Here is a 25529-nt window from a genome sequence, read left to right as displayed (position 1 = left end):
AAGGTTGTGGCCTCAATATTCCACAGAAATGGCTGAAAAGTCGCATTTAATCTTTGTCAAGGGTATAAAATATTCCACCTGAAATTTGTCAGTCCACTTCTTTATATAGCCCCCAGATAAGGGTACCTCCCGATTTTCGTGATTTTGAAAGTTATTGCCTCAATATCCAACTGAAATGTCTTTAATTTGACATTTATTTTTTGTTGGGGGTATAAAACTTCCCACCTGAAATTTGTCAGTATAAGTCCACTTCTTTATATACATAGCCCCCCACAGGAAGGTACCTCCCGATTTTTGGTATTTTAAAGGTTGTGGCCTCAATATCCTACCGAAATGGCTGAAATTTGCTATTAAGTCTTCGCTGGGGGTATAAAACTTTCCATCTGAAATTTATCGGTATTGGACCACGTATTTATATAGCCCCCATAGAACATTACTTCTTAATTTTCGGGAAATTTGGGATTTAGTCTTCGATGGGGGCATAAAACTTTACTCTTTTAGCTCAAATTTAGAGCGCTTATTTTTTAATTGAAGAATTCTTAATTATATATGGAACGCGTCTAAGTTCTATATCATCTGGGGGCTGAGCAATGGCTGTCTAAATTATTACGAATATAGACGAACGAACAAACATTAGTTCCAACAAGTAAAAAAGTATCAGTCGGCTTTGCCGACAGAGATATACCCTCAGCCTGTGCGAATTTAAACTTTCGTCTATTGACAATAAGAATCTAATACCGGATTTACTGGAAGGAATATACCGACATACATAGTTCATTTTGGAACTGGATCTTATTTTGGGATTCATTCCTTGTGTCCACCAGTCATTTCAGTTGGTCACAGTATAACTTAGAGGTTTCGAGCCACGAAGTCAGGAAGCATGGACTTGTCCACGAAAAACATAATATCGCTTAAACAGGACCATAAGCATCAGTATAATTTTCCAAAGGATGTTTGAACAGATCCTAAACTGCACTTAAAAATGTTGAAATTTTGTGTGGGAGGTACCTTAAAGAGAAGACCGATATCGGTCATTTCTGAAGTAAAACTACATTTGGACAAAATATTAGGAGATCTAAAGTTTGGACGGTTGCTCCGTTCAACAGATATAGCGCGTACTATTTTAGTTACATTTTTTAACTTTTGGGGGGAGAGGCACCGCAAGGTGCGCACCGATCGTGCCCATCTTCAAACTTAAACTTAGTTTGGACAGAATATTAGGAAGGCCAAAATTTGGACCGAAACGGCTGATCCGTTCGAGCGTTATCGTGCACATGGTGCCATAGGGGTTTTTACAGCTTTCGGGCTATTTTCTTAGAAAGTATAAACTTGCCCCTGAAAAAACTTACACCGTCGCAATGGGGGCATCGAATACAAGTTGTCACAACAAATATAAAATCGATTCGAAAGCAGGCCTTAAACTGCATTTTTCCGAAATTTTGTGCGGGAGGTACCTGAAAGAGTTGACATACATAGTTCATATTCGAACCTGATCTATGATTACATGTATCGTAGTAATGTTACGATGTGCAAAGTATTGACCAAATCCGTTTCTACCTTCAGGAGATATCGTGCGCACAAATTTTCCGAACATTTTCGATCTTTTGTGAGGGTGGAACCTAAAGGAATATACCGATATTGCTCATCTTCGGACTTAAACTAAGCTCGGACAAAATATAACGATGGGCAAATTTTAGATCGAATCCGTTCGTGAGTTGTCGTTCGCTCCAACCACTCCATTGGTGCCGTTGGGGATTTTTACTTGCCCCTAATAAAACTTGTACCGTTGTAATGGGGGCAGCGAATACAAATTCAAAATTCAGAAGACCATTTCTCGGGAAGTTACATTACCCAATAAAATATGTAGGTATATCGTAGAAATCAGTACAAAAAACACGACCTGTGGAAAATTGCTAACATTTTTCTGAGAGGGGTAGCTAAGGAAAGATAAGGCAAAATTAGTGCTGAACATATTTCTTCCAAGAACATATGTATATGCAAGTTAACAGACGCAGCTAGTGTAGTGTTCCACGTCTGAGTTCGTTATTACATCATTTTTTGTTGATATTTTCTGTTCTGGTTTATGCTGTTCCCTCTTGTTGTGAGTGATATCATATGTTTTTTGTTGTGTTATAGCGGGCTATACAGAGCGATGTCCATTAATTGTTAATTTTTTCGAGTTCGCATATGGATTCATTTGTTTAAACAAATTCCAACTAGAATTGATTCCAAGTATTCCGCATTGATCTACTTTACAGGATTAGTGTTTTTGGCCTAAAACAGGTGCAAACATAATATTGTTCAAACATAATATTTATTACGAAGTAAATGGCAGTAGGAAAACCCCACATTCCTCTTGGCAACAGGTAGCGTTCAAAATACCCCACGATTGCTACAAAATTTCGTATTAAAACGTAAGAGTTTCGCAGGTTTCCATTAGTTTCAAAACGTATACCAAAGGAAGATGTCACAAGTCAAGCACTGTCGCTTATGTTCCTCGGGTTGTAGTGTATACTATAATTTACTGGATCTAAACGGATGCTTTAATAAGAAATTTGATATACTGCAAAAATATTTTGATCAAAAAGTAAGTGAAGTGTGGTCATTTTATTATAAAAAAAAACTAATGTAATAAAAAAACTTGCTTATTTGCAGTTCTTAAATGCGGAACGAAGATCTAATTTTACAGTTTTATGTTTGGATTGTTGGCAGCCCATATGCGATTTTAATAATTTTAAGGAGTCCTTGTTGTTGAAAGGTTTGGAACATGATAAAAATGTTACTGTTAGAAAAGAAATACCTCCCGTCAATGTTAAAATGAAATCAGATGAAAACCATCCACTCAATAATTTACAAGAGTCAAAGACAACTGCGGCAATTGACAAGCAATCAATCAATGCTGAAACGAAACCAAGCATATTATCGGAGCAAAATCTAAACCTATATGATGATAGTTTTGATGATTTTGATATTTATTCATCTGATATTAAAAGAGAACCCACTGGAACTCAGTCAATTAGTGATCTTCAAAAGACAAAGGAAAGCATATACATTGACAAAAAATCGCCTGAAAATGGTAATGACCAAAACAATTCCACTTTACCATCAGATCTGGATGTAAGTTTGGAAGATTATGACATGTGTTTTGATCTACAAAAGTCCACAAAAGCTGAAACAGCATCAATTATAGAAGATTCAAATGCAATTTGTACAGTCAAAACTGATCCATGTGCGGAAGAAGAAGCACAACTATGTAATGAAAGTTTAGAAGACATTTCTCTTAATGACATCAAACGGGAACAAAATACAAATCCTACATCTACAGATCTCAAAAACCTCAAGACAAAAGAAACGAAAACCATTCACAAATCTAACAAAGAAAATATTGACGTCAAAACAAGTTCATCCCCACAATTAGAAAGCTCAACAAAACAACTTGATGAAAGCTTCGAGAATTTTGATATATCTTTTACTGAACTAGAATCAATCGATATACAATTTAGTTCAGATGATGATGATGAATCTTTACCAGATTCTGTGGACACCGCCACATCGGATACCCAAGACGAAATTAATATGCGATATGATGACAAAATTGCCGATAGATTAAAAGATAGAAATATTTGGATGAAACGTCATTTGGATGCTTTAAAGAAACAATTAGAAAATGCCGACGATTATGAGAAACCATCTTTAAAGAGAGAGATTGAAAAACTGCTGTTTGAGTATAAGGAGAGAAGACGAAGACTTCGAAGGAATAATCGACGAAATCGTAGACTGAGAAGGCTACAGGAAACAAAACTACATAAGCGATACTAAATAGTTTAATAAAACGAACTACTGTTTTAAGTTTTTTTAATTAAAGTTTTAAATAACATATTGCATAAATATATAAACTTATTTTTGTTTATCATACTCAGTTCGCTTTTGTTTCACTTCTTCCGAATCTTTTTTACCATTATTTGAAAGACTCTTCCAATTTGCCTTGTATGGAGCCGTGGCTTTGGCAGTCGTCGTCTCAATGTCACTTTCGGCTAATATGTTGTTAACCGTATCCATTCAAGTTTTCTGTCTGTTTCCCCGTCTTAATGAAATTCTGGCGGCACACCCAAACCATTTTTGGCTATTTTATTCGACTCTGTTTTTAAGGACTCAATTTCGAGGTTGTCACTGATAGTGTGATTTCGAATTCTGTATTTCCTAGTACTTCCTACAAATCGATGGAATTAGATGTTCTATTTTTGCATAATTTTGCATAATAAAGCACACAAAATGAAAAGTTTAAAAGAAAGATGAATATAAGAGAATTCTAAAACAATTCATTTTTAGGCAAACAATTTTATATTTTTTTTTTTTCAAAATCAGCGAACCTAATGTGGCGCACGCTACATTTTTTCCAGTATATAGTAAATAAAAACCAGTGTATTTATTTTAACGAAACAATGTATATTTCTTGTAAATAACGTTATTTAAGTCATATTTTATGTTCATAAATAAGTTTATCAATGCGTATATGTTTATAAATAAATTTTATGTTTTAATGAATCTGACGTTAGTGCGATTTAGAGCGCATTTTCGTTATATGACGAAAAATAATGTTTGCTTTTAATTCCGGGAATGCTCTTAACGTTAGCCCATCTCTCCGAAAGAATTCCAGCTGATTTTTGTATATAACTACTGCTTACATATAAAATGAAAATACCATTTATATTCATTTTTGCCAATTTAAAAAAAATCATGGGCATTATTAAGAACAGTATTCTGAGCTTTTACCATTTGAATTTGGGATGGAATTAGATGATGGTGTTATGGGTCTAGTTCCCTATGGTTTTCTCAGTTTTCACAGTGAAGACATGCTGAAGATTCTACATGGTTTACAGACAAAAACAAAAGATGCAGGGAGTTGGGGCAGAAATACTTGGGGGACAAAAAAGGACACTATTTGGGAATACAATGTAGTTAAGAAACCACGTGCATTAACGAAATTAATGGTGAATTTTAATTTAAGTAAAATGTCGTAAAGCAAAAATAGAAGGTCGTAAGTACAACGTGTCATGTTTTATATTAAATATTAGCCGAACCTGTCCACGTTGATGCCCCTTGAAACAGTTTATGTTACCTTTTCTTATGTCAATTATATTTTTTGCTTCGCAAATTAGTTGGGATATGCAAATGACTATCAATAAGAAGAGAACGTCGTTAAATTCGGCCAGGCCGAACTTGTTATACCCTCCACCAATTAGTTTCCTTTCGTTTATGAAGTAGACTAAATACCAATATACACTAGGCCGGGGCGATTTGAAAACCTTAATGGGCCCTTCGCGTTTCTGATTCCTGGGGTTGAACTGAGCAAAAAAGTCTACTGGACCATATGTCTACGATGAAAATTGAGCCTCCCGATTTTGACTTTAAGTTTTTTATTGACGTTTTTTGGATATTTTGGCATATAACAGCCAAACCATTGAGATTTTCGATCCAACACAAAGACAAACATTGTAGCCAAGACAGTAATTGAAAACTCTCTAATACATCGCAAAAGCATTGGAACGCTCCTTCAGGCAGTTTTGGCCTTAAGAATGTGCAAACTTTTCGGAAAATGTCGATAAATGACATTGTGCTACAAAATTTGACCCGAAAAATATTCAAGTGTTCTGATGCAAAATTATATCGTGTTAGGATCCATGGACAACGACAATGCCTTTATTTCGTTTGGGTCACTTCGTTTTATTTTTTATAATGGTAAAAGTAGTGAGAATCTGGGTTTCTTACATTTTCAAATTTAAACTGGCATATCTTATTTTTTCCACAACGGATTTCTTTTGATTCTTCTTCCTTTTAAAGGGGTGAATAATGTCTTTTGAATAAACTATTATTGTTTTAAATCGGTTAACAAATGGCTAAGTTATAGTGGTTTATGTCTGAAAACCCCCACAAAAAACCTATAAAGGAATTTCTCATAATTTTCAAAAATATAATGTTTTTTTGTTTTGTTCAATATTTATTTTGAAAATTATGAGAAATTCCTTTATAGGTTTTTTGTGGGGGTTTTCAGACATAAACCACTATAACTTAGCCATTTGTTAACCGATTTAAAACAATAATAGCTTATTCAAAAGACATTATTCACCCCTTTAAAAGGAAGAAGAATCAAAAGAAATCCGTTGTGGAAAAAATAAGATATGCCAGTTTAAATTTGAAAATGTAAGAAACCCAGATTCTCACTACTTTTACCATTATAAAAAATAAAACGAAGTGACCCAAACGAAATAAAGGCATTGTCGTTGTCCATGGATCCTAACACGATATAATTTTGCATCAGAACACTTGAATATTTTTCGGGTCAAATTTTGTAGCACAATGTCATTTATCGACATTTTCCGAAAAGTTTGCACATTCTTAAGGCCAAAACTGCCTGAAGGAGCATTCCAATGCTTTTGCGATGTATTAGAGAGTTTTCAATTACTGTCTTGGCTACAATGTTTGTCTTTGTGTTGGATCGAAAATCCCAATGGTTTGGCTGTTATATTCCAAAATATCCAAAAAACGTCAATAAAAAACTTAAAGTCAAAATCGGAAGGCTCGATTTTCACGGTAGATATATGGTCCAGTGGACTTTTTTGCTCAGTTCAATCCCAGGAATCAGAAACGCGAAGGGCTCATTAAGGTTTTTTTCCTTCCACACAAATCGCCCCACCCTAATATACACCCTTTTCAATACCAAACATCCTAGAAGTAATAGAAACTTCAATACCAAATCACGAAGATCTATCTTAAAAATTGGAATCTGTATCTTAATTTAAAAAGACGGACAGACGGTAATTTTTATACCGACTTAGAATTTTGCTCTGATCAAGAATATATATAATTTATAGGGTCTCAGCTGAATATATCGATATGTTACAAACTGAATGACAAATTTAATTATACCCTCCATATTATGGAGAAATGTTGGTGTCGATATGCTATTTTAACATACCGCCAAATAACTGATGACTTGAGGCATGCCGACTGTATCCACCTTTATATAATGTATCTTATATACCTGATGAAACTATAGTTATCGATATGTTGCCTTCTAATTTAAACACTTGCTTTCCAATAAGACCAAAGCTTCGTTATGCATAACATCTGGTATTTTCATTGATTTGTAGCATATTTAAGAAAGTGGGAGTGGTCGGGTCTTATTGCTAAAATATGTATCCAGGATTGGGGAAACGGAACCGTTCGTAAGTTTTATATATATAGCGCATTTAAAAAATAGGGCACTGGTGTAACCCTCTCCTCCGAAATTCAACAACATATATAGCCTACTTCAACCAAGAGACATCCCTGTGCATAATCTGAAAATTACATGGAATAAGTACTTAGGGTCGGAGATTCAACAAATTAATTTTCTGACCGATACTTTCATAAATTTTGCAAAAAAGCGTTTTTTTTTAAATAGGACCGAAATTCAAAAAATATAAAACCTATTTTTACCTCGGTTGTTCCTAGTACATTCTCTGAAATCTTCAAAGAAAAATCGGTTCAGCCGTTTTTGAGTCTATGCGGAACATACAAACATACACACATTGTCTTTTGTATATAAGATTTCACCCAAAAGTTTTGGTCCATTAAACCCGCTAATAATTGTCTCATCACCATGTTAAATTGCATGCTTCTTCATTGTCTTAAATTCAATTCATTCTTAAAATTTCGCGCCGATCGGAATATTACTGCGATCTACAGGACAGCTACAAAGTCGGGTTTGGTCCATTTCACACCTTTCGATCATAACCAACATCTAATTGGGTCACTTCTGGTCGGAACCCGACCTCTCCACAAAATTTCGTGACGATCGGTCCAAAATTGAGGCCTGGCGTTTTATTACAATTGTTAATGGCTGGACGGACACACATAGCTAGATCACTTTATCTCGTCAAGATATGAAAAAATAGCAAAGAAAGGGGGTCTACGACGAATACTTCGTCTACTCGAATATTGGACAAAATAAACTTATAATACACACATTGTTTTGTAAAGTATAAATATTTTATTTTAAAAAAGTCCGTAAATTTTAGGAAAAAGTCGTAAGTCCCTACAAAAATATAAAACTGTACAAGGAAAAGGTCGTAAGTCCAAAGACATGCAATTACCTCCCAAACGCGACGGAATTTTATCAAACAAAGTACAGGTATTGAAGCGGAATAAATAAACGAAAATAATAAAATCTTTAATACAGAAAGCGATGGAATGTTTTTTCTTCCCCCCTGAAAAATTTATTGAGAGGGACTTACGACCTTTTCCGACGGAGCAGACGATATGTTTTTTGTTGTGTTATAGCGGGCTATACAAAGCGATGTCCGTTAATTGTTAATTTTTTTGAGTTCGCATATTGATTAAATAGTTTTAACCAATTCCAACTAGAATTGATTTCCAAGTATTCCGCATTGATCTACTTTACAGGATTAGTGTTTTTGGCCTAAAACGGGTGCAAACATAATATTGTTCAAACATACATATTCACAGGTTTCTATTAGTTTCAAAACGTATACCAAAGAAAGATGTCACAAATCAAGCACTGTCGCTTATGTTCCTCGGGTTGTAGTGTATACTATAATTTACTGCATCTAAAAGGATGCTTTAATATGAAATATGATATACTGCAAAAATATTTTGATCAAAATGTAAGTGAAGTGTGGCACTATTATTATAAAAAAACTAATGTAATAAAAAAACTTGTTTATTTGCAGTTCTTAAATGCGGAACGAAGATCTAATTTTACAGTTTTATGTTTGGATTGTTGGCAGCCCGTATGTGATTTTAATAATTTTGGCATAAGTTGAATGTTTTCATTAAGCTAGGATCGGGACCAAATTTTTGTCACAGGTAGGTCTCGTCACCCTGATCACAAATATATATAACATTTATTGCGGAAGTCCATACTTCCCGAGATATGGGCCGCCGAAGTTCAGAAAATTGCCTTGTTAAATGTCGGCTACTTAGAGAAAAAATTTAATTTAAAAGAAAATGTTGTTCCCGTTCCCTAGATTGGCTCCTGTCCATAGCAGAAAGTCTTAAGTCCCCGGCCGAAGGCCGGCTATATAGAAAAAACTATAATTTTATCCGACTTGCTCCATAATTTTAAGGAGTCCTTGTTGTTGAACGATTTGGAACATGATAAAAATGTTACTGTTAGAAAAGAAATACCTCCCGTCAATGTTATAATGAAATCAGATGAAAACCATCCACCCAATAATTTACAAGAGTCAAAGACACCTGCGGCAATTGGCAAGCAATCAATCAATGCTGAAACGAAACCAAGCATATTATCGGAGCAAAATCTAATCCTATTCGATGTTATTTTTAATGATTTTGATCTGGAGGTTGATTTTGATTTGGATGTAAGTTTGCAAGATTATGGCATATGCTTTGATCTACAAAAGTCCACAAAAGCTGAAACAGCTTCAATTATAGAAGATATAGAATTTAGTTTAGATGATGAATCTTTACCAGATTCAGTAGATATACTGCAAAAATATTTTGATCAAAATATATGTAAGTGAAGGGTGGCACTTTTATTATAAAAAAACTAACGTAATAAAAAAGCTTACTTATTTGCAGTTCTTAAATGCGGAGCGAAGATCTAATTCTACAGTTTTATCGTAGCAAAATCTAATCCTATTCGTTTTGATGCTTTTTATATTTATTACAAAAAATCGCAAGAAAATGGTACTGATCAAAACAATTCCACTTTACCATCAGATCTGGATGTATGTTTGGAAGATTATGACATGTGCTTTGATCTACAAAAGTCCGCAAAAGCTGAAACAGCATCAATTATAGAAGATTCTTTACCAGATTCAGTAGTTACCGCAACATCGGATGCCCAAGATGAAATTAACATACGTTATGATGACAACATAGCCGATAGATTAAAAGTGTTATGACCCCATATATCCATCCAGTTTGGCCTTCCGACTGCTCTAGGGGCTCTCAGGGAGGTTCTCAACCGCCAAACTCTCATCGGGTCTAACATCATAAAACGAACTGAACAAAAACTAACAAACATCTAAACGATTTTAACAAAAACACAACACGGAGGACATTCGTCGAATATACTGAGGCTCCTTGATGTATGGAACCCCCACTCGACCCGCCCAACCATGGTCCATAGCCTCCTTAGCAATTTTAAATGGACCCCACGAACCTCCTTCAACTAAACACCCCCTCACATGACCAAACCCATTCCAATAATTCAAATCACTCCATATTCATTATTAAATCTTATCATATAGTCACATATTTATTTATAAAACAAAAAAAAATTAATAAAAGTTAAAACAAATAAAGTCGAAATGACCTTAGACATGAAACATGTCTTTTTATAAACTTAGGTATCAAACAATTTGAACAAAATAGGACTTACGATACTTTAGCAACGGGGTTGCTTACTGGTGGTCATGAATTTTGACCGGAATTACTTTTACGCTAAGATCCCTACCTAATCGAGCTCAATTAAGTGGTACTGATAACATAGAGACCATTAACGTCTCCAAATAAACCAAATAATAATGACCCCTATCACTCTTGTACCCTTAGTCCCTTACAAATATATATTATTGAACAAAAGATCAAAAAAAAATTATAAATATAATAAAATAAATATATAAAGTTAATATTAAATCATTAAATGAAATTAAATCAAGTTTTAGTCGTCTCAAAAAAAAATAAAAATCACGAAAATGTTGATGTTGGCAAAAAAAATTAAATTTGACAAAATACGATCTAAGATTGGTTAATTTTCTTATGCGCCTAACGGCCGGCTTCACTTACTCTTCAGTTTATAACTTTGTTCGATTTTTATAACACCTAGCTGCTTAGTGGCATACCAATTGCGTTCCCGAACCACTCTCATATGCCAGTTCAGCTGTCCCCAGAAGAACACTGGAATACTACCATAGAGTGTTTCGACCATATGATGAGTCTCCACTAGAGTTGCACTTTTTCAGCAGCTGACTTTTAGAACAGGTACTGCTCACACCAACAGGGTGTTACGTAATCTTCAATTCTATCCCACACGCTTTTAGCTGCCGAGCGTATCCAGCTGGAGCGTAAGGTAACAGCTTTTAAAATAATGTTGGGTTTAATACGAATTTAAACTGCTTTTGATGGTTTTTAGCGTTTATAAAGCTTAACCCCGTAAGCCTGCCTCTATTTTGGGACAATTGTTGTTGGTAATTACGCATATATGATTCAAATGTTGCTTACGTCAGGCTAACAATCACAGCTTTGTGCCTTCGGCAGCTAGACGTATGGGCATAATTCGTATACCAAACAGCCTAAGAAGTGAAATTAAGAATATTATAAGCCATTTGGTCTTAAACACTGATATTTCGGCAAGATTTACACTCACTTTAAACTTATTTTATCAGTTTACTTGAAGTAAATTTGATTGTTAACTTGTATAGCCAATAAGTTTGAATTTATAACCTTATTTATGGTCTGAGTTTTAAAAATTATAACCAACAACACATAACTTATACGTTTGCACTTTGAATCGTTCACACAATTATGAACTTTTTCCCATGCTGCCTATCATTTTATATGAGAATTTTCCAAACGCATTATTATTCCCATAATGCATTTTATGTTGGTGTAAATTTTAAATGTTTTCTCTTTCTTTCCACATCTTCCATAAATATGCACTTTTTTTATATTTCAAACATGGCGTAAAGCCTCTCTCCCATACGTCGACATTCAGGGATGGAACGTTTGTCGCTAGAGGTAGTACTTTTTAGTACGGGTGGTTACTGACATACATTGCTTTGACAACTGTTCTATGACAGCTGACCAAATGTAAACAAAGACAGACACATTTAAGTCTATTCCTGCTGTGAGGAATTTTATTGTTTTAAAAACTCAAAATAAATGTATATAATTGCCATTCAGACCCTCCAAATCATGGTAAGCCGCACCATCAATGGATTCGTGGTAGAAAACTACACCATCCGCCACCCCCACACTGATATGTGGAATAATAAATGAAAATATTATTTTGCAGCCAAATGACCATTCACAATAATGCAGTTTTGGTAAGTAAAAACAAACAACCAAACAAAACAATTATTTTATTTTAGTCAATTATTCTATTTCCAGACAATCAAATAATGTTGCCACGGGGTATTTGTTATTGTTTTGGTTAGCAGACAACCCATAATCTCTGGAATCTCTCAACTTAATTTTTTTTTTCACCCTTAATGCCTCGAAAAAACCGGCAAAGGGTTTGTTGTGATGGCGTGACATATTTTCCTGTTGAGGATTTGTATGACGGTTTTGGTGAGCCTCCCGCAACAAAACTCCGGATATACCAAGCCGGCGCAGGGATATACGGTGTGCGGAGGGTCCTATGTGCGAAATTGAATGTATTTCAAGATTTTGTTCTTAAGTAAACCATACCCAACGTGGGGAACTCCCACACCCTGATCGTTAGCCGGGCATAAGCTTCATATTTAGGGAAGTATTTAGGCCTTGAGATTAATTCAAAGAACTATTACTTTTTGGAAACCTTTTTCATGTTTTCTGGACGTTTCTGCCCCCGAACGTGTGACTCCGGAAACCCAATGGAAGTGTTATTTTATTTGCAAGGGCTGCACTGGATAACATTAGCATTTATTTGGTGGTAAGTTAAATGTACATTTTGTTTATTATCGTTATGCTAACTAAATATAGGGCAGCCACGTTAAACAGGCCTTATCCTATATTGCACTTTAGTGTATATTCTTATACAGTCCCATTGCCAAAGCATTTAACAGTGACGTCATCACATTTTAAGGTCCTTCGCATGGGCTATACCTAAGGGCCTGCCCTGAAGGTCCTCCAACTCATACATATTGTTTCCGATGGCCTTCACAATTCTACATTTTCTAAATTTTCTCGCAAATTTTGCGTTAAAATTCTTTTGGAAGTCGCTGAGGTGGTAATTACGGCGGTAAACTTCCTGACCGGGTACAAATCTTACCGCTGTTGCTCTACGGTTATATCTTTGGGCACTAGCTTCATATGCTTTGTGCATATTTTGTTTAATTTTATCTCGTATGAGCGTCAAACGGTCATTTCTTTCCAAATGTAGAATTTCGTGTTCCGTAAGGGATTTTAATTTACTTGCCAGTTTATAATCCGCGCCTTTAGTAAACATATGATAGCCGAACAGTGCAAAAAACGGCGATACTCCTGTCGCAGCATGCACAGATGTTCGGAGGGCGCTCTCAATTTCTGACAAATAGAGATCCCAATCCCTATGGTCGGTATCTAAGTACGCTCTAATAGCCGCCAGAACGGATTGATTAACCCGTTCTGAGGCGTTCGATTGTGGCGAATATGGAGCCGTTTGAAGATGGTTAATTTGATAAACCTTAACCATATCTTTAAATTGCTTTGAGTTGAATTGGGTCCCGTTGTCACTGTGGACAGTTTCGGGTACACCAAACTTTCGGAAGATTTCTTCAACTAAAAACTGAACAACGTTACTGGCTGTGGCATCTCTCATTGCCTTTAGGCATACAAATTTTGAAAAATGGTCCATTACAATGAATATATAGGCATTTCCGCTTTTTGAACGGGGGTATTTCCCCAGAAAGTCTATATAAATCTTTTGAAATGGCCTATCAGTTTTAACTTCATTGCCTATTGTGGTCTGAGTGCAATAATTTACGCTTTTTGTTTCCTTGCATGTCGTACAGTTTCCGACATACTGTCTTACTTGCGTCGTCATATTCGGCCAGTAATATTGTTGCCTTAACCTACTTAATGTCTTTTTCATGCCTCCATGAGCTGACATGGGAGAATCATGAGCCTTTTTAATCAGGTTATGGGTCAAATGTTCTGGAACCCATAATCGCCATTCGTATTCCCCCAAAAACTCGCAATTTTCTTGCCGCAGACGTTTAAAGACCAAATTGTCTTTAATTTTAAGATCAGGAAGGTTATCTTTATTAGCTTCGATAGTCTTTTTGAGGTCTTGGTACTCTTCGGTATAGAAATCATCATTTTGTATCTCAAATATCTGGCCCATATCCAACTCTTCGATTGTGGGAAGTCGCGACAAAGTGTCTGCTACAACGTTATCTTTCCCCTTGCGATGTACGATATCGAAGCGGTATGCCTGCAACTGCAACGACCACCTGGCGAGACGACCACTCAAATCCTTTAAATTCATGAGCCATTGAAGACTGGCATGGTCTGTTATGACAGTAAAGTCCATGAGTTCCACGTATGGTCGGAACTTTTTTACTGCCATAACAGCCGCCAGACATTCTTTCTCAGTCACACTGTAATTTTTTTGGCTCGAATTCAATTTTTGTGAATAAAAGGCAATTGGGTGCTCGTCTCCCTGGTCGTTTAGTTGAAATAACACCGCTCCGATACCGTAATCCGAGGCATCGCACTGTATAAAGAATCGCCGGTTAAAATCTGCGTGACGTAACACCGGGGCCTTGGTTAAGGAAGTCTTTAGACGTTCAAATGCCTCAATGGCTTCTTTAGTCATTGTGAATTTTTTTGATTTCTTTAGGGTGTCAGTCAAAGGGGCAGATATGGTGGCGAAATCCTTTATAAAGCGGCGATACCACCCCGCTGTGCCTAAAAAACTTCTCACTTCCCTCGCATTTTGCGGTATGGCTATCTTCCGGATGGCTTCTACCTTCTCCGGGTCAGTTTTCAACATCCCATCCCCAATTATAAAACCCAAATATTTGAGTTCTCTAAAACAAAAATGTGATTTTTTAAGACCAATAGTTAAATTGGCGTTTTTAAGACATCGAGCTACTTCCTTTAACAAATGAATATGATGGTCAAAATCACTTGATATTACCAGTAAGTCGTCAAGATAGACGAACACATTTTCCTTCAACTTACTCGGGACGACCTTATCCATTAAGCGGCATAAACGCTGAGCCGCATTGCATAGCCCAAAGGGCATCACTCGAAATTGGTATAAAGGTCGTCCGGGCACGGTGAAGGCTGTGTATTTCTTACTTTCATTGTCGAGCTCAATTTGCCAAAAGGCAAATTTGAGATCAACACTACTAATGTAGTATGTCTCATCTATACGACTTAAAATACCGTCTATATTTTGTAAAGGGTATGCGTCTTTCTCTGTGATCTTATTCAATTTTCTTGCATCGAGGCAGAACCTATTTTTCCCGGGTTTCCTCACCACAGTGGTTCGGTTACACCACGGGCTTTCGCTCTCCTCGATGACATTTAATCTCAACATTTTGTCTATCTCTTCGTATGTGATCTGCTGTACAGCAGGAGACATCGGGTAATGCCTATCTTTAAATGGTTCTGCCCCTTCTACAAGCTTGATCACATGTTTTTCTAACTTTGTTTGACCTAACCCTTTCTCTTCGAAAGTATCAAATTCTCTTATTGCCTCATTTAACTTAGCTTGTTGTTCTTTTGTGAGTATGTGTGGCTTTAATCGGTGTTCCATCCCCGTATCTTTATACTCATCTAGCACCTTTTCCATATTAATTTCCTCCACCCCTAATATATCGGGAGCGAGATTAAACTTTTGTCTATAGTCTATACCTAAGTACAGATTCTGTTCCAAATCAGGACATAGGTATAGTTCCATCTTATTTTTCGCGGCTCTAAACTCCACGTCTACCACGATTTTCCCGATAATACGGTGTTTTTGACCGCTGGCCGTTGTTATGTTGTTGAAGATAGGACTTATTTCTATAGAAAGTTCTTCAAGAAACTCTCTACAACCTTTTCCAAGGAGGCTTACAGACGCTCCTGTGTCTAACAGTCCCTTAATAATCTTTCCTTCAACACAGATTTCAGCATATGGTCTGGGATCTTTGCTTAGAACCTCGGCCCGGGTAATGGTCTCGACTATAGCCCTTTTAATCTTCCTTTTCTCAGTGATTTTTTTACGTATTTTCAGGATTCGATTCGGCATATTACTATCCTTATCGTCCTGGCCAAATATTCTTTGCCTAACACTGTCATAATTTCGTTGTCTATCTTCTAATGATATATAATGTCTCCTTTTCTTCCAGCAATTATCTTCTTTAAGGCCATTTTTATAATTCTCACCTTTATTTTCAGATGAAAACATAAAGTTTTTGATTATTTCGTGGGGTTCTCTGCCGGACGTGTCTCCCCCGAAGCTTCCACGCCCCTCCGGCGGTTTCCCGATTGGCAATTGGGACATGTAGGTGTTATCACCTTTGGCTTGCCGCATTTATAGCAAAATACGGTTCTTTCAGTTGATGGGCAATCTATAAAAACATGTCCCGGTACATGACAATTCCAACATATGGCTTTATTGGACTTCAGGTTTACGCGCATGGCCGATATATAATTTGCCAAATCTACTTGTGGGTCTGATTCATCCCCAACGTCGTAGTCGTAGTCCTCATAGCCTTCATAGGTGACTTCGTTGACTGGTCTCGATGGTCGTGGATGGTGTGTCATAGGCCTAGGATCCTTTCTGGGAAAATTCTTTTCCGCATCCTTACATTCCACTCTCAATAATTCAACAGTGGCAATACTCATGGGGTAAATAACCATTTTTATGTTTTCCCTGACATTACTTTTTATTATTTTTATCATATCTTCATCAGTAATCGGATGATGTAAACGGGACCGAAGTTTCCCCATTACATGGAAGTAGGCGTCTATTGTTTCATTCGCCATCTGCTTCCTTTCTACCAGATCTCTCATGGCTTCCCACGGCGACTTCGTGGTCCGATATTGTGACAAAAGTGCGTCTTTTAGTCGGATCCACAGTGTAAACTTACGCATCTTTTGGGCTTGCCAAAACCACTCGAGAACGGGTCCAGAAATAAGCAATCGGAAATCTCTTAAAATTTCATCCCAGGGGATGTCATATTGTTCCTGAAGACATTCCAGGCGAAATATGAATTCCTCCACAGTTAATTTCAAAGGATTTCCATCAAAATTTATGCCGAACTTATCGACTCTGATGCGCAATGGTTCCATTCGGAGGGAAGGTGGAACATAACCTACACTAGAAGACGGTGTTCCTGATGTTAGTGGGTCCCTATCTAGACTTTGATTGGATACCGCTGGATGTTCAGGTTGAGGGACATCTACGTCCTTAGAACGATCCTCGAAACTGACAACTTTACTTGCCGTATTCACAGCTAAGTTTTGGACGGTTTTGATTAAGGTATCTAATGTTTTCCTTATATCATTGACTTCACTACTAACAATGTTTTTCATTCTTTCTTCTAGGTCCACATCTCTTGGCTGATTTCGTCTTGTTCCTGGGGTCAAGAAATTGTCACCTTCATTTTCAGCTCCAGTGGAAGCCGCATGAGGTTGGTTAGCCATGTTTCCCTGACCAGGACGGTTTATAATAGTAGCAGATAAGTCTATAAATTGTCCACTATTCTCCACCGTTTCACTACTTAACTCATTCATTTTCTTCTTCTTAGGTTTTATTTTATGCTGCTCTGGATTCGAATCAAAATGTAGTGGCCAATTTCTTTTATACGCTATTCCTGACCTGGTAGTCATTCCCCAGAAAAACAGTATTTATATAGATGCCCTATTTCGACGTATGGACTTCGACACTACTATGTCTGAAAACCCTTTTAAATTATACTTTTTTTTTGTATTTTTTTAAAGTCTTTGTTAAATCACCAATACGCTATATTGTTGTAGATTAAGTATGATATCAAATTTTTATAATTATATACTGTTTCTTGCCAAATTTTTGTAAAATTATGTTTCTTTGTCAATATTATCTATTCATGGAAGGTTTATGGTCATTTTGTGAGGGAAATGTGCTAGAAGTATATCATCATCTATCCAAGCCATTCTAGAACAACTATCGTTCCAAAATCGCATACTTTGTATACCCTTTATATCAGTTATATAGTTATCTGTATGAGTGATAAAATCCTCCGAATGTCCTAGTTAACAGTTTACACACATAGTATAAATACCTCAAAAAAGAAATTTGCTACCATAGCATACACTTTTCTACCTTTCTTGACTGTGAAGATCTAATGGTCTTAGGCTATTGATACACTGACTTTCGTAAAACTTTTCCCGAAACGGCTACCAACATTATGCCTGACAAAAATCTTTCAATGAGATATATATTTATGCTAGCTAATTAAAACACAAAAAAAAACAAAAAAAAAACGAACACAGGTCTATTACAAACATTCATAGTTACACACATACAACTAGAGATTGCATTATGACCCTTTTAACTAAACCTAGCCTTATCAATATACCTAAAACTATCATTGCACATTTAAACAGAACCTATTTAGATTTATAGATCTGGCTGCAATGCCAGTTAGGCATATAAGACTTAAACTAGATTCTGGGGCTATTTAATCTAAAAGGAAACTATTGTTAAGTGTTTCGCTGTTACTACACTTTATCTTTTCTTACCCCCAATAATCAAAAACATGATATAGGATGTAATTTTTTTAGCTTGGGCGCCATTTCTGTTATGACCCCATATATCCATCCAGTTTGGCCTTCCGACTGCTCTAGGGGCTCTCAGGGAGGTTCTCAACCGCCAAACTCTCATCGGGTCTAACATCATAAAACGAACTGAACAAAAACTAACAAACATCTAAACGATTTTAACAAAAACACAACACGGAGGACATTCGTCGAATATACTGAGGCTCCTTGATGTATGGAACCCCCACTCGACCCGCCCAACCATGGTCCATAGCCTCCTTAGCAATTTTAAATGGACCCCACGAACCTCCTTCAACTAAACACCCCCTCACATGACCAAACCCATTCCAATAATTCAAATCACTCCATATTCATTATTAAATCTTATCATATAGTCACATATTTATTTATAAAACAAAAAAAAATTAATAAAAGTTAAAACAAATAAAGTCGAAATGACCTTAGACATGAAACATGTCTTTTTATAAACTTAGGTATCAAACAATTTGAACAAAATAGGACTTACGATACTTTAGCAACGGGGTTGCTTACTGGTGGTCATGAATTTTGACCGGAATTACTTTTACGCTAAGATCCCTACCTAATCGAGCTCAATTAAGTGGTACTGATAACATAGAGACCATTAACGTCTCCAAATAAACCAAATAATAATGACCCCTATCACTCTTGTACCCTTAGTCCCTTACAAATATATATTATTGAACAAAAGATCAAAAAAAAATTATAAATATAATAAAATAAATATATAAAGTTAATATTAAATCATTAAATGAAATTAAATCAAGTTTTAGTCGTCTCAAAAAAAAATAAAAATCACGAAAATGTTGATGTTGGCAAAAAAAATTAAATTTGACAAAATACGATCTAAGATTGGTTAATTTTCTTATGCGCCTAACGGCCGGCTTCACTTACTCTTCAGTTTATAACTTTGTTCGATTTTTATAACACCTAGCTGCTTAGTGGCATACCAATTGCGTTCCCGAACCACTCTCATATGCCAGTTCAGCTGTCCCCAGAAGAACACTGGAATACTACCATAGAGTGTTTCGACCATATGATGAGTCTCCACTAGAGTTGCACTTTTTCAGCAGCTGACTTTTAGAACAGGTACTGCTCACACCAACAGGGTGTTACGTAATCTTCAATTCTATCCCACACGCTTTTAGCTGCCGAGCGTATCCAGCTGGAGCGTAAGGTAACAGCTTTTAAAATAATGTTGGGTTTAATACGAATTTAAACTGCTTTTGATGGTTTTTAGCGTTTATAAAGCTTAACCCCGTAAGCCTGCCTCTATTTTGGGACAATTGTTGTTGGTAATTACGCATATATGATTCAAATGTTGCTTACGTCAGGCTAACAATCACAGCTTTGTGCCTTCGGCAGCTAGACGTATGGGCATAATTCGTATACCAAACAGCCTAAGAAGTGAAATTAAGAATATTATAAGCCATTTGGTCTTAAACACTGATATTTCGGCAAGATTTACACTCACTTTAAACTTATTTTATCAGTTTACTTGAAGTAAATTTGATTGTTAACTTGTATAGCCAATAAGTTTGAATTTATAACCTTATTTATGGTCTGAGTTTTAAAAATTATAACCAACAACACATAACTTATACGTTTGCACTTTGAATCGTTCACACAATTATGAACTTTTTCCCATGCTGCCTATCATTTTATATGAGAATTTTCCAAACGCATTATTATTCCCATAATGCATTTTATGTTGGTGTAAATTTTAAATGTTTTCTCTTTCTTTCCACATCTTCCATAAATATGCACTTTTTTTATATTTCAAACATGGCGTAAAGCCTCTCTCCCATACGTCGACATTCAGGGATGGAACGTTTGTCGCTAGAGGTAGTACTTTTTAGTACGGGTGGTTACTGACATACATTGCTTTGACAACTGTTCTATGACAGCTGACCAAATGTAAACAAAGACAGACACATTTAAGTCTATTCCTGCTGTGAGGAATTTTATTGTTTTAAAAACTCAAAATAAATGTATATAATTGCCATTCAGACCCTCCAAATCATGGTAAGCCGCACCATCAATGGATTCGTGGTAGAAAACTACACCATCCGCCACCCCCACACTGATATGTGGAATAATAAATGAAAATATTATTTTGCAGCCAAATGACCATTCACAATAATGCAGTTTTGGTAAGTAAAAACAAACAACCAAACAAAACAATTATTTTATTTTAGTCAATTATTCTATTTCCAGACAATCAAATAATGTTGCCACGGGGTATTTGTTATTGTTTTGGTTAGCAGACAACCCATAATCTCTGGAATCTCTCAACTTAATTTTTTTTTCACCCTTAATGCCTCGAAAAAACCGGCAAAGGGTTTGTTGTGATGGCGTGACATATTTTCCTGTTGAGGATTTGTATGACGGTTTTGGTGAGCCTCCCGCAACAAAAGGTAGAAATATTTAGATGAAAAGTCATTTGGGTGCTTCAAATAAACAATTTGATGATGTCGAAGCACAAAACTACATAAGCGATACTAAATAGTTTATTTAATAGAACGAACTATGGTTTAAGTTTTTTTTTTTTTTAATTTAAGTATTGAATAAAATATTGCCAAAAGTCTAAATAGACCTTAATATTGCCTTAGTGACAACTGAATAAAGTATATAACTATTGTTTATCATAATCAGTTCGTTTTTATTTCACTTCTTCCGAATATTTTTTAACATTATTTAAAAGATTTTTCCAATTGGCATTGTATTGAGCCGTGGCTATGGCAGTCGTCGTCTCAATGTTACTTTTGGTTCCATTCAATTTTTCTGTCTTTTTCCCTCTTAGTGAAATTTTGGCGGCACACCCAAACCATTTTAGACTATTTTATTCAACTCTGTTATTTAAGGACTCTATTTATTTATTTATTTATTTCATATAATGCAATTTTAAGCCCAATGGCCGATTACAATTAAATTGCAAATTGAACTACTCCATTACGATAATTATAAAAATACTAGCGGACCCGGCGAACTTCGTCTCGCTATTAAGGAATAAACTTTCATACAAAAACTCAATTTTCGATTTTTCCAATTTTCCGACTTTTCCAGAGAGATTTTCCAAAATTTTCTTCCGTAAAGACCTTCTCCTCGAAAATACGAATAACTGACAAAAAATTTTACAGAAATCGGCCTATCCGTTCTCATTTTATGAATTACTATACATTTTTTACACCATTTTTATATATATAGATTAATATCTTAAAAATAAGTTATAATTATGATTTAATCTTTGAATATGACGTACATTGAATGTTTGGCAAGTAAGTAAGTACTCTGGAAAATTTCCAGATTGTCTCTGATTGTATGATTTCCAATTCTATCTTTCCTAGTACTTACCCAGGAAAATAATTTGGAAGTAGTGCAATGGAGACTAGTTCCTTCACGTCATGTTTTGATGAAGTTCAAACAGAGTCGTGAAAGAGGCACTCCATTCCTTACATTTTAACAGCATTCGGATGCTATCCAATGAATGACATCCTTTCCTCACATTTTAACAGCATCTGGATGCAGTTCAATCTGAGTCGTGAAAAAGGCACTCCAATTCCTTACATTTTAACAGCATTTGGATGCGATCCAACGATTTACATCCATTTCTCACATTTAAATTGCATCCGGATGAAGTTCAATGGAGTCGTGAAAAAGGCACTCCGTTCGATACATTTTACAAGATACCTACAACTACAGAATTTATTTCTAAAATTTTTATATAAAATAAACAAAATACAAACAAAAGTTGGGAAAGTCAGCAGACCGCCCTATTACAGCACCTTTGAACCCAGCACTTTCGTCAATCCTGGGAAAGCGAATTTTCCTAGTTTTACAGAGTTCACTAATCAACCAACCCTTCCGAGACATCATGAAAGCTGCAGCGGCTCGTCATATACCTGCTGTCCGAATACTCGAAGTGAAACCAAACTCAAACTTCCCAGGAGAGGCGACAGGACAGTGTGATGAGCTTCATCGTGCCAACCCCAGTGACCCCAGAGATAGGGTGCTGAAACTGGAAGTTAGCAAATTGCAACACTCTCGAACCCTGGAAAGAAGGAAGATAGGGCCTCAGTGACTTTTGGCGACGTTACACTGACTGATCAGAAGAGGTGCGCAAGTTATTTCAATCGACAGTTTGTCGAGCACCCCTAGAGTGACGGGACGAAGAAAAGTGTACTACATCGCTTCAGACCTCTTCCTTACGAGTATGAACCACCACAATTTACAATGGATAATGTTGCAAATGTCATCAGGAACGCTAAATCATCCAAAGCGTAGGGCCCTGATGGCATCTCCAAGGTAATGCTAAAACAGTTGGATATACCGGGAGTACCTCATTCTCAACCTGTCGCTAGCAACCCACGTCGTTATCGAAGTCTGGAAAATGTGCAGGATGGTCCCGCTACTAAATCCGGCTCCTACAAACCAAATTCACTTTTGTCGCCCATAGCAAAGCCCTTGAGGCTTTAATCCACCCCAGCGTCAGAAATAGCTATCCTGTTACCGATTATCACGCCATCTCCATATACATATGTATATTAGTAGAGGACTCAGCCAGAGTAAGCCGTGAAATAGAACAGTGAATGTGGCACTTGACTTCTGAAAAGTCTTTGATACTGTCAAGCACTCCACGCTGCTTGAGGCCAAGGATAAGAAAAAGGGTAATCAATTATATTTGTCGACGCCAATCGTACGCGGAATTCAGAAAGAAGTCCAAGCCCTGTAGAGCTAAACAGGGAGTTCCCCAAAGTGGGGTGATATCTCCGGAACTGTTTAACCTCTGCGTCTCCTGTATTCCACCCACTCCAGGCGGCATTTAGATCGTAACGTATGCGGATGATTGTACGATCTTCACGTAAGGTACCTTCCCGGATGTCATTTGTTTGAGGACATCAAGAAGACTACCCTCCGGATCAAGTTTGAAACGTTGGATAATCAATTGTATGTGTGGACACCAGTCGTACGTGGAAAACTGGAACCAAGCCCCGTAGAGTGAAACAGGGAGTTCCCCAAGGTTGGGTGATATCTCCGGAACTGAAATTCCACAGCCTCCAGACGACGTAGAGATCGTAATGCATGCGGATGTTTGTACAATATTGGTACTGGGTCCTATCGTCGATGACATATGTATGTGATAGGTTAAATGTCTACATAGGTACCAAGCGCAGTTCTTCCATCTGAGGATTATGAGAATATCCGCCGCTAAATCCACTGCCATACTCTTCACTACTTGGACGACTGAAATGAGACTCCCCTAAACATTTTGGACGATGGTGTACTTATTCCGACCACTAACTACCCCAAAATATTGAGTGTAACATTCGTTCTTTATGTCGTCCGAGCAAGCCACAGCTATTTGCGATAAGATCAGAAGTAGAAACAAGGTCCTCAAGTCGCTGACGGCAGCAAAGAAACCTTGTTGACCTCTTACAATGCAATAGGCTGATCTGTGGTAAGCTATGCGGCGCCAGCGTGGTATGCAAATGTTAGAGCAACGCAGTGGATGAATATTCAAACCTGGCAGAATGCTGCCCTGAGAACTGCAACAGGGTGCCTCCTCATGACACCAGTGGACCATCTTCATGAGAAGCCGAAGTTTTTACCGGTGCGTCAGCACAAGATGTTGTCGATACAGTACCTGCTTGGGTGTTATGCCACGATTTAATGGACAGGCTTCCCAAACCCAGGCACATCAGGAGATATCTTCATTACATAGAGAGAGAGGTTCAAAGGTAAAAAAGAGAATTTCTAGACCAACGAGCCTATCAGGCAGGCTTGGATTGCATTCACACTGACATGGTTGATGCAGTGTGAATGCCGTAATGGTGACCACCCCCATCCATCGCAGTAGAAGAACGGTCCACACGACACACTGCATTTGTTTAGATGCACAGCTAACTCCACTCACCTGATTCTGATTCTTTATGGACGCAACCACAAATTGGAGAATTCTTGAATAATACACGAACGATAAAGATGCTATCAAAATACATTATTGTGTAAAATCTATTAAGCAAGGCCTATAGAAGGTCGGTCATTTAGAGTTCTGTTAATAACTTTTGAAAACAAACATAATAGATTTTATATTATTGTGATATGAGTGGGCTTAGTGTCTTGTTAAATGGTCGACCTGGTGTAGACCTTGTTAATAACAGTACTGATTAATTATTTTGGCAATTAAATTATCTTTAATGAAATAAATTAAAATCAAACAAAATTCAAATTATAATAATTTTTATATGTGCATGATACCCATATAGCATCCACAGAAATACCAATTACGTACAGAGATAAATTAATGTGGCCAAAGATTGTACCTTTAAATACAGAAACACAGTTGTAAAGGATATTATAAATGAAGAGATAATTCCAAATTCTTCAAAAAAATTAAAAAACTTGTACATATACACAAAACATAAATTCTTGCATAGCTTATTTTCTAAAAGTTTGCTTAAAAAGAAATATAAAATATAATATTTAATAAATCTGGAAATAATCTTTTGTCTTTTTGTACATACTTCGACCCGACAAAAATACCACATTACATACAGAAATAAATTAATATGACCAAAGATTTTACTTTTAAATTCAGAAACGTAGTCATACAGGCTATTATAGCCTAAAGCTTGCGTAAAGAGAACACAAAAAATAATATAAATCAAAGAGTAATATCGATGCCTTAGTTCCTCAAAATCGTATCGGAAAAAATAAAAATTTTCAGAAAAGATAGGTATAAAATGATTAATTTTGGTACATCGGTTGTTGGATAAAAGTTTAAATGCAAAAAATTAGTATATCTATTCAATTCACCCTTATTACGGTTGGCGTTGTCGTATGCGTTCAAATGTAGTAGGCGTAGTCGTAGTTTGTATTTTTTTATATGATGGACAATTATATACTACGAACATTTTTTTAGTTTATAGCATCATAGATCCATAAAATATCGAAAGAAACACATTCATCATTCCCTGGACGGATTTCTTGGGTTATAAATATAAACAACATTTATTTTTTTGATACGAAAAATCGGTATCACATAT

At 36.3% G+C, this 25529-nt stretch overlaps 1 protein-coding gene and 1 long non-coding RNA gene across 2 annotated transcripts; both read left to right on the top strand.

The window, feature by feature from the left end:
* The first annotated feature begins 2127 nt into the window (after positions 1–2127).
* LOC141399781 (uncharacterized) lies at positions 2128–4191 on the top strand. Its single transcript, XM_073979066.1, has 3 exons — positions 2128–2366; positions 2430–2587; positions 2656–4191. The coding sequence occupies exons 2-3, from the start codon at positions 2465–2467 to the stop codon at positions 3817–3819; spliced, it is 1287 nt and encodes a 428-aa protein (XP_073835167.1). The 5' UTR covers positions 2128–2366; positions 2430–2464; the 3' UTR covers positions 3820–4191.
* Positions 4192–11766: 7575 nt separating this feature from the next.
* LOC141399779 (uncharacterized) lies at positions 11767–17742 on the top strand. The gene is made up of 5 exons (XR_012411947.1): positions 11767–12074; positions 12139–12661; positions 16099–16551; positions 16617–17185; positions 17251–17742. It is a non-coding gene; the product is annotated as an uncharacterized lncRNA (long non-coding RNA).
* The last annotated feature ends 7787 nt before the right edge of the window (positions 17743–25529 follow it).

This window comes from Musca autumnalis, unplaced genomic scaffold (assembly GCF_047663935.1).
Source record: "Musca autumnalis isolate F117 unplaced genomic scaffold, ASM4766393v1 scaffold_3, whole genome shotgun sequence".
In the NCBI taxonomy this organism is placed as follows: Eukaryota; Metazoa; Arthropoda; class Insecta; order Diptera; family Muscidae; genus Musca; species Musca autumnalis.
This window is presented reverse-complemented; position numbering and strand designations above follow the sequence as displayed.